The 15,300-nt window shown below is 36.7% G+C and overlaps 1 protein-coding gene across 1 annotated transcript in view; it reads left to right on the top strand.

Moving 5' to 3' along the window:
- The window catches only part of Tfb1 (transcription factor B1), a 102,303-nt gene extending 87,431 nt beyond the window's left edge, over positions 1-14,872 (top strand). Inside the window, exons 12-14 of the mRNA XM_090386724.1 lie at positions 4,584-4,699; positions 4,954-5,046; positions 14,019-14,872. Of these exons, the coding sequence (XP_090242850.1) occupies positions 4,584-4,699; positions 4,954-5,046; positions 14,019-14,123 (314 nt within the window). The 3' untranslated portion in view covers positions 14,124-14,872. The remainder of the gene's footprint in view (positions 1-4,583; positions 4,700-4,953; positions 5,047-14,018) is intronic.
- Positions 14,873-15,300: the final 428 nt, after the last annotated feature.

Raw genomic sequence — 15,300 nt, forward strand, 5'->3', positions numbered from 1 at the left:
GGTGACATGTGGTATAGAGGTCCAGAATTTCTGGACCTTTATGCTAATTTTCAAAAAAATTCTGTTCAAAATTGATAATTTTTTTGTAGTGGAGCCATAGAATGAGACTTAAACTCTTCCCCCCTTCTCCCCACTAACAATCAATTAAAACGAACAATCAGAATGCTGCTGCGAGTTCTCAAACATCTCCTCGCCCAGTGTGCAATGTTCCTACATATCAACAGGTTACAAATCTTTCCTCGTATACGCTATCGCAAGACCAGGTTTCACTTTTATCTGAAGGATTAAATTATAATTTACTTCCGCACAAACTACCTAAAACACAGGTCATAATAGATATTGAATTTTGACTTCAAAATGTCCCACAAAAATATTTATTTATTCAACAAGTTAACCAAAGTGGTGAATAACACAAAAGAAACACGACTTCCTAAGTTGAGTAGTCACGAAATAAGTTAGATTCAATTATATCAGATCTCTCCCCTTATCTTGTAGTAGACCTGCCGCTTTTTACCAGTGTGGTCAATCTGTACAATAAAACATTAACTACATATCGAAAAAATTGCTACATTACTACATAACATACAATATTCCTGCACTTTTTGATCAGGTAAAATTGCACAAGACCGATTTTCCTATTCGGCCGATTGTTTCTTACAGAAACTCGGCATTTTTCTCCTTAGCCACATATATATATAGTATTATAAAACCCTTTAGACTGGTGATACAATTTGGGATAAAAAAAACTACGATACATTAGTTGATAACCTTAAAGAATGTACACTCAGTGATAATAATAATTTATTCTCACTGGATGTTACTCCGTTATATACGAATGTAAGCGTTGAATATTCTTTGGGATATGTTAAATAATAATGGTATACCGATTAATTATATGAAGCTTCCTATTAAAGGAATTTTTCACTTAATTAAACTTTTAGTTAAATCCAACTATATCACCTTTCGAGACAAAGTATACAAACAAATTTTTAGTTTGCCAATAGGATTAAGTCTAAGTAGTTTAATATCGGAGGTCTATCTCTCAACGATTCAGCATTTACATTTGACACCTTTTCTACCCCGTATCACATACTATGGGAGGTATTTGGACCATGTTCTCATTATTACTGATAGTAGCACTATCCAAGGCATTTTACATTGGAAAGGGAAAATATGGATACTAAGTCATTAAATTTTCTAAATTTCACGCTTACTCGGGACTCGAATAAAATCCAATTTAACATCTATCGTAAACCAACAAACACTGGTATGCTGCTACATTATGACAGCTATCACCCGTTCACCTACAAAAGGTATATTATCTTTAATCAATTTCTTACTTAATTCTTATAAATATTCAATGACAGAATCTGCTTTAAACTCAGAAATACAGATATTAACCAGCAGATTCTTAAACAGGGGTTACCCATTTGTGACTATAAACTGAATTAGGGTACAAGCTAAGGATAGGAGACAAAAAACTACACCAACCAACAATAGTAGCATCAAAAGAATGTGTTAAGCTGTTTGTGCCACTGTCCCATACATTGAACAGTGGCACAAACAACTTAACACATTCTTTAAAGATACTGAATTTAAGATTGTGGCCAGACCAATATGGAAATTACTTGCTATACTGAACAATCGCTGAGTTCTTTCCTCTTTCGCAACACAAATAAATGACACGGTATAAACATTTCTTGCGGTGATTGTGACTCGTCTTACCAAGGTTCCATGCGGTTTCCTCTGAATTTTTGCATTAAACAGCACGCGTCCTCAGTTCGTGCTTCTCGTTCAGCAGTATCAGAATTAGCCTTTCTTGCCATTAATGAAAAATACATTTTTTTTTATTCAACAAGGCCAAAATACTTAGTGTCCAACGAAACTATACAAAACTATTAATTTCAGAAACCGTTGAAATTAAATTACATGAGAATTCTGTTAATGTTTGCTGGCCATATCCAATCTCTAATTCGGGGTCACATGTGTAAAGATTAAAATCTTTATTTAAGATGCATGCTCACACATACGTGGTAATTTTCATTCCTGTGATCACAACATACTATCAAAGCATTGTCAGCTTCAGGAAGGAAAATCGTTTTTCATATTTACGTTAACTTTTTTTGTAATTAATTTTTAATTGTGTTCAATTGATTTTCTAATTGTTTTCAGTTTATTTTAATTTCTGGGTAGTGTTATACAAAAGTGTTCTATGTATCATATTGAGGTCAACTTCTCTTATTCTTTTACAAATAATGAAATCAACGTAGAACGTATTGAGCATCATAGCTATGGTTTATACTAACAGTTTTTAGGCACCTTCGTAGCCATGTGGGCAGGAGCAGCAGTGCATAGCACATGCTTCTTGATTAGACCGTGGTTCGAGCCCATGAACCACCAAATACGGAGGATGCGGAAAGGTCAGGGAATGACCACCACATATCCCCGGAACAACATGGCCTTAGTTGCTAATGCTCCTAAAAACAAAATAACAACAACAACATAACAGTTTTTAAGAAATAAATTGATCAAAATTTAGAACCTTTCAGAGCTTTAGGAAAAATAAATTGAATGACCAATGGAAGCAGAGGTGGGACCACATTAAAAATGAAGAAATAGAGCATTTGGACTAACAAATGTCCAGAATATCCTATCTCCAAGTATCTAAATATTCTCCATCCAGGGCATATAGAAAGTATATGAGAAGGAAAATTAATTAATCAGATATTCAAAGCTAAAATGAATGGTAATAAGCCAAGAGGAAATTAAGAGGTAATTGGAGCTACGTGTAAATCAGACATTAAAGGACAGAGGGCTTACTCTTGCATGGACTGATTGTGTAGCAGGAAATAGAATAGCATTAAGGAAAATAGCAATTGGAAGGCTAAAAGTCCAGAAAGGGCTAATTTATATTTTCATAGTGACCTGTGCACCAGTTGTGTATAATAGATTTGGGTGATGATATTTGTTCATCAGATTTTATTATAAATACAGTTTCAGTATTATAAAATACTAAAATCATATACTATAAAAAGGTTGAGCAGATGGGCTGAGAGGTGGCAAATGAAGTTTAACATTGACAAATGTAAAGTACTACATATGGGAAACAGTAACCCCAGATCAACGTATCAACTCTGTGGTACTATGCTGACAGTGGTAGAGAATGAAAAGGACCTGGGGGTAATTGTGCAGGCAGATATGAAGTTCTCTGAGCAGTGCAGACGAGCTGCAAGAGTAGCTCATGGTGTCTTGTCAATGATATACAGGAATTTTTCTAGCAGGGACAGGGATGTGATTATTCCCTTGTATAAGGCATTGGTCAGGCCACACCTTGAGTACTGTATACAGGTCTGGAGGCCTCATTTCAAGAAGGATGTATAGCTGCTGGAACGAGTACAGAGAAGGGCAACAAGATTAGTGAATGGAACAAAGGGTTGCTCTTACGAAGAAAGGCTTAAGTTTTGCAAATTACAGAGCCTGGAGACTAGGCATCGCCGAGGTGATCTGATAGAGGTGTACAAGGCTTTGAATGGCTTGAGCATGCTCAATGCCGATGGGATTCTTCCTCTTGCTCAGAATAATCACCTGAGAGGGCATAAATTCAAATTGAGGAAGGACGGATGTCGGATAGATGTGCGGAAATTCGCCTTTAGCCAGCGGGCAGTTGGTTTGTGGAATAGACTTCCATCGCTTGTTGTTGAAGTTGATAGCCTAAACAAATTTAAGGCTCAGCTGGACAGGTATTTCGAACGAATTGAGGGGTGAAATGGGAGTAGTGGTTGTTTTTTTTTTTTTTTTTTTTTTTGGCTGATGCTGAATAAGCTTGCTTTCTTGCATCATATGCCTCTACTAATGCTAATGCTAATGCTAATAATGTGGTTTTAGTTTTTAAAACTGATAAATAATTTGTGTCTGTTTTATTTTCTTTCCATTTATAACTGAGAAAATTCAGTTTTATCATATCTACTTTTATTTATAATTTGAAACAGTGCATGTATTTAAAAAAAAAGAAATTCTGGGATGCTTTCAGACTAGTAAGCCTTGATGTTGTGATTACCTTTTAGCCCAGAGATCTCCTAAGCCATAATGTCATTACATAACAAAATCCATGCCATTGGGAAGACAAGGATTTTCAAACATGACACTACATGCAGGTTAAAGGATGTTAATCAGAGCAAGCTTCACATTTGCAGCAGTTAAAATAGGATGATAAAACTGCTGTATATATTAGATTTTTATTAGTAAGATAATAAGAGGAGTTTACCTCAATATAGTACATAGAACACTAAGTGTTCTACATACTATATTGAGTATTACAGCTCTGATTCATACTATACTAGATTTTTATAGCTGTCCTTTTTCAATGCCTTTGTTTGTCATTCAGTGTAGTAAGCAGTTCATTTCAAAAATTTTGATTAATGAAGAATTAATCTTATTTAAAAAGATCGTTGAATTCTGTAATAAATGTAACTTGTTCTGAATTGATAATTAACAAACACTGTTTGATTTAAAAATTAAACTCAGAAAACTTTGTAACTGTTTTATGAAGGTCTGTGTCATTAAATGTATCTTTTGTTTTATAGGTACTGTACCAACAGATGTGCAAAATGAGCTGAAACAGTTATATCTTGCTCTTTCTGAATTATTACGTCACTTTTGGTCTTGCTTTCCTACTACTACACCACAGTTAGAAGAAAAGGTATTACAAGCATACACTAACAAATAACATAGTATGATTGGGCTTTTTTCATTTGAATAAATTTTTCAGTAAAACTTGCATACATATATAACATGTCTTATATATTGTTATTGCAAAATATAAATCTTAAAAATTTTAAGATGATTAAGATTTTAAATTTTACTTTTTTTTTTAGATAACAGCTTGGTTAGTCTTTTAGAGTAGCTCAGATATGCTAATTGCATACATAATTATTTTAGATATTGTTATTTTAGGTGATGAGAATGCAAAGTACATTAGAAAGATTTCAGTGTGCAAAACTCCAGCCATTCCATGAAAGGCTTCTCAGGGATCACCTCAGCACAGAGGTATGTTATTTACATCACTTATTTGCATTAGTACTACCCTGATTATACACTACTATTTCTTTCTCCCATTTTTTGCTCATATTTTTATAAAAGATATAACAGATATTACATGTTTGCATTATGCAAACATGTAATACAAGAAAGTTCTAAACATGACATATATCTTTTGATGTACATGAAAAGAAGTACGTTGTCTGAAATAGTTCCTAGAAACTAAAAACTCATCTTACTGACTGTAGAGCTAGTGCATTTCTGTCCTCTGTGAACAGTTTTGACCAGTTTAGTTTTCCTCAACTACAGTTATTTTCATTACCTAAGCAGTATACATGAAATTTTATTTTGTGTTTGTATTCCTTGCTTTCCATTTAAGTAGATTTAGTATTTCTCTACATCTTATTCAAATAGAAAGAAAAAAGAACAAGCATATACAGTGAAACTTCCCTTTAACGGACAGCCATGGGGAATGAAAATGTATCCGTTAGAGAGGTGTCCGCTAACAAGAAGTCTGAGGGAGAAAGAAAAAAAAAATCGTTAAACGTTTAATGTAAAATTAAATTAAAATATATACAGATTTTGAACAATATTTTTGTAAATAATATACATACAATTATGCTATGCATATTATGACTTTATCTTAAGAAAAATACATACAGTAATCACTTATTTTCTTCTGCACCTTCTTCCGGCTGATAATTTTGTTTTCAACATTTGTTTGGAGTGAAGAAACCATCGAAAGTCCTTCAGTATCTTCTTCAGTGGCGAAAAACATTTTTAAACAATTGATTTGTACGAGCGCTTCTTCTATTTTCATCGGTGGTTTGCCGTTAATATGTTCTTCGACAGAATGACCTCCTTCCATTTCTTTATCCTCATGGGGAACTTCTTGAAAAATATCGATGATAATGTCGTTGATATCTAGAGCACCATCTTCTGTAGTGAGGTTCGAGTCTATATCTTTGTAGCCAGAGTCACTTGTAGCGGAAGTATCATACATTATCAATAGATGTTGAAGTTCTTGTTCTTCTTGGTGCTCCACATTGCTGTTCACAACTTCAATTTTTGCTTTTGAGAAGCCAGACTTTACAAAACAATTCATGACAGTTTGTTTTCTAATTGCATTTACTGAAGAGGAAATCCGTTGAATCGCATCTAGGATGCTGATTTTCTTTGCAAGGTCACTCGCACATGTTACATCGTTCGTGTTTGCAATGAGATGTCTTAAAACACGTTTTCTGTAGTGAAGTTTAAAATTTTTTATTATCCCTTGATCTAAGGGCTGACACTCTGCAGATGTGTTTGGTGGCAGAAAAACGATTTGAATGTTGGACAATTCAATGTGCGGGTGAGATGCAGCATTATCCATGAAAAGAATAATTTTTCTGTTTTGACGAATCATGTTTTGGTTAAAGTGACTTATCCATTCGCTCATGATATCTTGTGTCATCCACGCTTTTTTATTAGACTTCCAGTCAACATCCAAAAGATTCAACTTTATGCCCTTGAAACAACGAGGATTTTGTGGGTTTCCTATAACAAGAGGTCGTTCAAAGTCTCCCAGCATATTTGTACACAATAGTACAGTCAAGCATTCCTTAGAAATTTTTCCGCCCTGGCACTTTTCGTTTTTTAGACTCATTGTTTTTTCAGGAAGAGCTTTAAAAAACAACCCTGTTTCGTCACAGTTGTAAATACCCTTAGCTTCAAAATCACGACATAAATCTTCCAATTTGGCGGTCCACTCTGTTACAACCCCAGTATCAACAGATCCACTTTCACTACTTACGGTTTTCCAAGAAATTTTATGCCGAGTTTTGAACTTGTCTAGCCATCCCACAGAAGCTTTGAACTCATTTACTCCCATGGATTTCGCAACCTCCAAAGCCTTTTCCCTAATAATAGGCCCATTAATGGGAATTTTTTTAGCACGTTCGTGCCAAAACCACTCATATGTAACATTGTCAATTTGAAGTCCAACAGTTTATGAGAATGATTTTGAACCTGATCATTTCCGTGTTCCAAAATTGTTTGAGCAGTTCATCTTTTTTTTCTTTAGGATGTCACTTACCTGCGGTCTTCCCGATTTTGAATTTTGCAGCGAGATTGCGAACTCTATTTTTTTGCCGATCATACGCATTAATGAGTTCGACTTTATCTTTTAAAGTTAAATGTTTATGAGAAGACATTGTGCACTTCACACGACACTGAACAAAACTGGAAACTGAAAAGACGAAAGGCCGACCATATTCTCTCCCCTCCTGCATACACCGAATTCATCAGAAGTTTTACACGTGCCTTAAAATTCTTGAAAAGGGGTTTAGAACCACGACGTAAACCTTGATAAAATTCAGAGAATTGGAAATAGAAAATAAACATACGACTGAGGCAATACGTGGAAGAAAAGTTCCTAGAAAAAAGGCCGTAAGCTCGCCCGCTGTCCATTATGGGGAGATCAAATTAAGTGCTAATCTAAACGAAACAGTGCAGATTGCCTGTCCGCGTCCATTACAGAAAATGCCCGCTAGACAGAAGCTGCAAACACGTTAAAACCAATAGTGGTGAGTTGGGGAATTTGAAAATGTCCGTTGTAGAGAGATGTCCGTTAACGAGAGGTGTCCGTTAGGAGAAGTTTCACTGTATATGCAGACTGACTAAAAAAGTGAGTGGCTACATTTTGACTGTTGTTTTCATAATGTATCTTCCTCTATGTGTTTTTGTTTGGCCACCAAATTGGGGGATTGTATGACAATCTTTATAACTTTTCAAGGTGATGGGCTGCAAGAAGGGAGATCAGGATTTGTGTGGTTATTAAACATCTTTATAAGAAGGGCTAATGCCCAACTGACTAGCATTATGTACATATGTAGTGCATTCAAAATACTCCCGAAATCACATATTGCTATATAAATGGTTTGCACTACAGCTGTGAGTTTTCGTGGGACATTGATGTTGACTCTTCTTGTGCATTCGTGTCAAATGGGAACTGACTCAACCAATTCACTCATGTGTCACAGTTAATTGATTGCAGAATGCCACAGTTTGAACATTGTGCTCAAAATCAAGTTCTTTAAACTGCTACAGAAATGTTGCAAGCATTATAGAAAGTTTATGGAGATGATGCTTTGAAGAAAACAGCAGTTTATGAATGGTTAAATCAGTTTAAAATCATATGGGGAAACACTGAAAGATGAATTGTGCAGTGGATGACCTTCGATGTCACAAAATGATGAAAATGTCACGAGACTGAAGGAACTCATGCAAAATGATAGGTGAATGACTTGTTGAGATTGCTCATGAAGGCAGACTGTGTGTAGGCACAGTACATATAATCCTGACACAAGATTTGGAGATGTATCACATGTGTGCAAACCCTTAGCCATAATTATGGGAGCATCCTTGAAATCAGAGGAGTTCCCTGTGTACTGGAGATGTGCAAACATATCCCCATTCACAAAGGGGATGATCGAAGAATGTGACATGAGGAATTGCAGATCTGTTAGCATAACATGTGCTCCAGGGAAAATAATGGAGTCACTGGTTAAAGAAGTAATTCAAAACCCCATCTAGAGAGGAATGCAATTATACTGCATTCACAGCATGGATTTGCAAAGGTGTGACCTTGTCTGACCAGTCTGATTGACTGCTATGATGTGGTACCAAAGGAACTGGATGGGATGTACGAAAAGCAATTTTGATATCATATACTTGGATTTTAGGAAGCCTTTTGATACTGTTGCACATAAAAGACTGCTGTACAAACTGGAACAATGTGACATTAAGAGCAGTTTGTTGCTATGGATAAAAGGGTGGTTGAGTGGAAGAAGACAGAGAATAGTTATCAATGGGCACTGTTCTTTGTGGAGTAATTTTATTAGTGGGGTCTCCCAAGGTTCAGTGCTGGGACCATTGTTGCTTTTAGTATTTATTAATGATTTTGGTGAATGTATATCAGGCTTAATGTCTAAGTTTGCATATGATACAAAGGCTGACAGGGTGATTAATGACAGTAATCAAGGTGAGCTACTGCAACAAGATCTAGAAAAATTAGGTCGATGTGCTGAGAAATGGCAGTTGAAGTTTAACATTGACAAATGTAAAGTACTGCATTTGTACTACACTGAGTGTAGTGGAAAATGAAAAATATCCAGGATTAATTGTGCAGTCAGATAAGTAGTTAGCATTAGCAGAGGCATACGATGCAAGAAAGCAAGCTTATGCAGCATCAGCCAAAAAAAAAAAAAAAAACCCTCCCATTTCACCCCTCCATTTGTTCCAAATGCCTGTCCAGCTCAGACTTAAATTTATTTAGGCTATTAGCTTCCACAACAAAAGGTGGAAGCCTATTCCACTAATCCACTACCCCCTGGCTAAAGGCAAATTTCTGCACATCTATTCTACAACTATATTTCCTCAATTTGAAACTGTACCCCCTCAGGTTCTTAGTCTGAGCAAGAGGAAGAATCCCATCAGCATTCAGCTTGCCCAATCCATTCAAGGCCTTATACACCTCAATCAGATCACCTCGCAGGTGCCTACTCCCCAGGCACTGCAGTTTGCAGAACTTAAGCCTTTCTTGGTAAGAACACCCCTTTGTTCTCCTCACCAATCTTGTTGCCCTCCTTTGTACTCGTTCTAGCAACTCTACATCCTTCCTAAAATGAGGTCTCCAGACCTGTACACAGTACTCTAGGTGTGGCCTGACCAGTGCCTTGTATAACGGGATAATCACCTCCCTGTCCCTGCTAGTAAAATTCCTATATATCATTGACAAGACTCCGTGACCATGCCCTGCCTGGCAGCCTGTCTGCACTGCTCAGCAAACTTCATATTCAACTGCTCAATTACCCCCAGGTCTTTTTCACTTCCCTGAGTATAGTACCACATAGTTGGTATACATTTCTCTTTGATTATTGCTACCCATATGCAGTACTTTGCATTTGTCAACGTAAACATCGGTTGCAGCTTCTCGGCCCATTTTCCCAACTTATCTAGATCCAGTTGGAGTGACATACTGCCTTTATTGTCATTAACAACCCTGCCAACCTTTGTATCATCTGCAAACTTGGACATTAAACCTGATATACCTTCATCAATATCATTAATAAATATACAAAACAACAATGGGCCTAACACCGAACCCTGGGGAACTCCACTAATAACATTTGTCAATGAAGAGCAGTGTCCATTGATTACCACTCCCTGTCATCTCCCATTCAGCCATCCCTTTATCCATTGTAGCAACTTACCCTTACTGCCATACCTCTCCAATTTGTACAGCAGTCTTCCATGTGCAACAGTCAAAAGCTTTCGTGAAATCCAAGTATATGATATCAAAATTATTTTTGGCATTCAGTTTTTTTGTGACCACATCATAGAATCCTATCAAATTGGTCAGACAAGAGCTCCATTTAACAAACCCATGCTGTGTCTTAACTATTACTACAGTCTTGTCTAGATGATCCTGCAATGTTTCTTTAACCAGTGATTCCATTAATTTCCCTCGAACACAAGTTAAACTAACTGGTCTGTAGTTACTTGTGTTATCTTTTGAACTTCCTTGGTGAATTGGTGATACATTTGTACACCTGCAGTCCATGGGGACCTTCCCTGAGCCCAAGGAAGCTCTCATAATTATGGCTAAGGGTTTGCTTACTTCCTTTGCTGCCTCCTTTAATATAACTGGATAGATCCCGTCAACCCCAGATGCCTTCATTATGTTTAACTTCAACAATTTCTCCTCCACTTTGCTCTCAGTTATTACAAAATCACTTAGTGCCAGACGTTTAATAAACATCTGGAACTCCCCTCATTAGGTGCCTCCATAGCCAGGTGGGAAGGAGCAGCAGTGGGTAGCACACGCTTCTTGATTAGACCGGGGTTCGAGCCTGTCACCACCAAATACGGAGGATGCGGAAAGGTCAGGGAATGACCACCGCATATCCCGGAGCGATATGACCTTAGTTGCTAATGCTCCTAAAAACCAAAATAATTAACTAACTCCCTTCATTGAATAACTCCTCATGTGTGAATGTAGATGCAAAATATTCATTCAGTTTATCAGCTACCTGAGCATGATCATCAATAGTCAACCCATCTTTGTTAAGTGGTTCCAATCTGATTCATCCCTTTCCTTCAAGAGTTTACATAAGTAAAGAACTTTTCTGTTTTTCTTTGCATCCTTTGCCAAAGATTTCTCGTAATTTGCCTAACCTCCTTTGTGACTTGATTACAGACTAGTTTATACCTGCCATAAGTTTCTGTGTCATCTGATACTTTATATGCATCCCATACATTCTTCTCTGCCATGAGCCTCATTAATTCATCTGACATACATTTAGGCCTAAACCTTGAACAGTATTTCTTAGTTGGAATGAAAAGCCTAGTAGCCTCCAAAATTAAGTCCCTGAAGGCTTCCCATTTAGAATTCAACATTGGTAACATCAGTTGATCCCACTGTACAGAATTTAAAAACTGTCTGAGACCTCTGTAGTCACCTTTACGAAAGCAAAGGCCCTTCCTTTAGCCTTGATGGTAGTTACATCTTTAAGTAATTCCCACATCAAGACATTGTGATCACTGTCATCCAGTGGTTCCTTTATCTGCAAATTCTTAATGCATGAATAATCACTGCTGATAATCAGATCAAGAGTATTACTCCCTCTGTTTGCCTCTCGAACATGTTGCTGTAGAAAACAGTCATCCAATAAATCCACAAAAGTCTTGCTAGTGTGCGAGTGACCAATCCACAAGTTCCAGTTAATATCTGGAAAGTTAAAATCCCCCAGTATACGACATTCTGATTTACTGGCCCACTCTCTTTCTCTGCGTGATTGCTCATTTTACTCATCAGATTTATTACGCCTGTAACACACTCCTACTCTCATTTTTCCTTTCCCAGTACTTATTTCACACCAAACAGACTCAACACTGCATTGTCTACCAAAATCAGTTGGATGAACTTCCTTAGATTTTGTGTTTCTTAACTAACAGCATAACCCCTCCTCCTCCTCCCTTCCCGTCCTGTCTATCCTTCCTGTACACATTTTACTCGCCAAATTCAAATTCTGCACTGCTTATATCTGTTGACACCACGTCTCTGATATCCCAACCATATCTGCCTTTGATGTCTTGACTATCACTTCAGACTCATCAAATTTAGTGGCGCCTCTGTAGCCAGGTGGGAAGGAGCAGCAGTGCATAACACACGCTTCTTGATTAGACCAGGGTTCGAGCCCGTCACCACCAAATACGGAGGATGCGGAAAGGTCAGGGAATGACCACCGCATATCCCAGAGCAGTATGGCCTTAGTTGCTAATGCTCCTAAAAACCAAACAAACAAATCATCAAATTTATTAACTATACTCCTAGCATTGGTGCACATTCAAGTATACATACACCTGTTCCTACGCTTAATTACCCTAATACAGCCCATGTATTTACTTGTTCCACTATGACTCCCAGCAGTCCTGGAAATTTACATTATCTTGCTTTCCTTTCCAGGCTGCTGCTGATTCTAATAGAAGCAGTGCAAAAATCACTTTTGCCTCTGCCTGCGGCCACTGTTAATCTTTTCGTCTGTGTATCCCCCCCAAGCTAGCAGTTTTCCGACCCACCTAACACTGCCTCGATAGCATCAGCAAATATTCTTGCACCCTTTCTATTTAAGTGTACCCCCATTCCTGTAGAAGCAGTCTCTCCTGTCAACAAGCACAGACCAGTTCTCTAAGCAGTGCATACAGGCTGCTAGGACAGCTCATGGAGTTTGTCAGTGATATACAGAAACCTTGCTATCATGGATAAGGAGGTGATATCCCTTTGTAGAAGGCCATAATTAGGACTCATCTTAAGTACTGTACACAAGTCTGGAGACATCATTTTGGGAAGATTGTAGATCTCCTTGAACAGGTGCAAGGAAGGGCACTGAGATTCCTCAAGGGAACAAAAGGGTGCTATCACCAAGAAAGGCTTTAGTGCTGCAAATTGCAATGTCAGGAAACCAGGTACCTATGACATCTGATTGAGGTGTTTAAGGCCTTGAATGGATTGAGTAAGCTCAATGTTGATGGCATTCTACTTCTTCTTCTTCTTCTTGGTGAGACTTCACACATGAGGGGACATAAATTCAAATAGAGGAAGGTTGATTATAGGATATATATGCAGAAGTTTGCCTTAAGACAACAGGTAGTTGATGGTTGGAATAAACTTCCATCTGTTGTTGTGGAAGTGGAGTGGTTCAATTTAGTAGGTTGAATAAATTCAAGGAAGAACTGGACAAATTCTTGGAGTTGGACAGGTGTTATAGTGGTGGGTTTTTTTTCACTGATGCTCTATAAGCTTGTTTTTTTTTTTTTGCATCATTTACCAATACTAATACTAAATGTCCTGGTAAGTGGCCCACTTTTAATTATTAAAGACAAACATTTTACCATATTATTTACAATTAAGAACATGTGTTCTCCTGGTTGGATAGATCAATTTAAGTTGCATCCAAATGTTTCAGGTGAAGCAAAAGTCATTAAAAAATGCAACTCTTCTGGAGTGGTTCAATTTAGTGTGGCCCAAAGTGCATGAAGAATATGCAGATGAAACAGCACTTTTATATATATATATATATATATATATATATAACTCCCGACAAAATTAAAGTTCGAGGCTGAAAAGTTTATGGGTGCTAAACTGTCAAGTAATTATGTCACAGTCTTAGTTTGCACAAATTTGACTGGAACAGAAAAGAAAGAAATGTTTATCATAGACAAATCTAACAATATTACTTGAAAGTTATAGTAATTAAGTTTTACTTGGAAAGCTGAAATCTAAAAATATTTAATTACTTTGGTCTTTCTGTATAATATATTAAAATTTTTGGTATTGAAATATGGTTATATTTCAATAACAGATTGCTTATTAGAAGTAATGATATAATCTCTATCAGTATAATTTGTTTAATATTAATGTAATTCTTTTTTTGTTTCAGCTAATTCAGCACTTAAATAGCCTACTTCAAGCAGCATATAACAAATTTAGCACTTGGCATTCAAGAAGGATGTCTCAAGGAAGAAGTAAGGGTGGCCCACTTTAACTGTATATCACTAAAATTATCATGGACATTCCTTGTAAGTTCAGAAATGCTGCACTGATGTCTGGTGAGTGGTGTTGAATTTTACTGCTCACTTGCCTTGTAAATATGAAAATTCATTGTTCTTCCTCATCCAAGTACTATAGAGTGTATTGGTGAAACAGGAGCCATTATTCCGTGCAGCTTCTCTGATGCAGTCAAGTAATAGTCAGTATCATCCCCTGTTCTCATGGATTCCATCTTGAATTTGTAGAACCACTTGCCTTGCCTAAGTATGGCATCAGCCTTGTTTTTATCACACTCTCAGTGCCTACAGTGAGGGAACAGCCTGTAAGGGAGCTTTATTCACAACATTCTAAAATGGTTTTAAGGCCACTGCCAGCTTTTATCATCACTACTTTGATGCTCTGTTTTTGGAGAAATCAAACTGTATTTTGAACTTGTTCTAATACTTATCATGGATGCCATCATTGGGCATTGACCAATAGTTTCTTATGAGAACAGTTTGTCTTGATTCGTATGTACAGTTATTGAAAGGAGAAATGAATTGTTTCATATTTTAACAACTGTGCTTTCTGCATATGACTGAATACAAGTCCCTTAGAATAGCGACAATCCTAATGTGATAGTGGTAACGCATTGCCACAGAAAGCCAATACTTGTGATTGATATGTCGTTATATTTGTTCACATCCCAAAATATCCTGAAGGGTAGTTAAGTATGACCTAAGCATTCACTGTCCCTACTTTATATTAAGTCATAATCATGTAAAAATGAAGAAAATATAGAAGAAATAGTAAAATGTATTGTAAAGTATGTTTAGCCTTTTGCTAATAGAAGATGTTTACACTGACAACTACTTCGTACATGTATGTTATTGTACGAAGCTCACCTGATTGTTACTGCTGTGAATGTTGAAAGCAAAAAGCTAAAGTTTCTTGTATAATAAATAGTATATATATAAGTTATTCTTTGTTCTTTCTTCCAGTATTTTGTTTGAAATTTACAAAACCAGTGGTTAATACTGTTTTAGTTTTAGCACATAAAATATATTCAGTGGCAATCATTTACTTTTAAATATGAGATTGAGTATATACCCTTTGAAAAGTAACGCATCATTAAATTAAACTAGTGATTATTACTGTGGTTTGATAATGCTCACATCTCATAGATATTTCCA

The sequence above is a fragment of the Mastigoproctus giganteus genome, chromosome 12 (genome assembly GCF_048544385.1).
Source record: "Mastigoproctus giganteus isolate SK-2022 chromosome 12, ASM4854438v1, whole genome shotgun sequence".
Classification (NCBI taxonomy): domain Eukaryota; kingdom Metazoa; phylum Arthropoda; class Arachnida; order Uropygi; family Thelyphonidae; genus Mastigoproctus; species Mastigoproctus giganteus.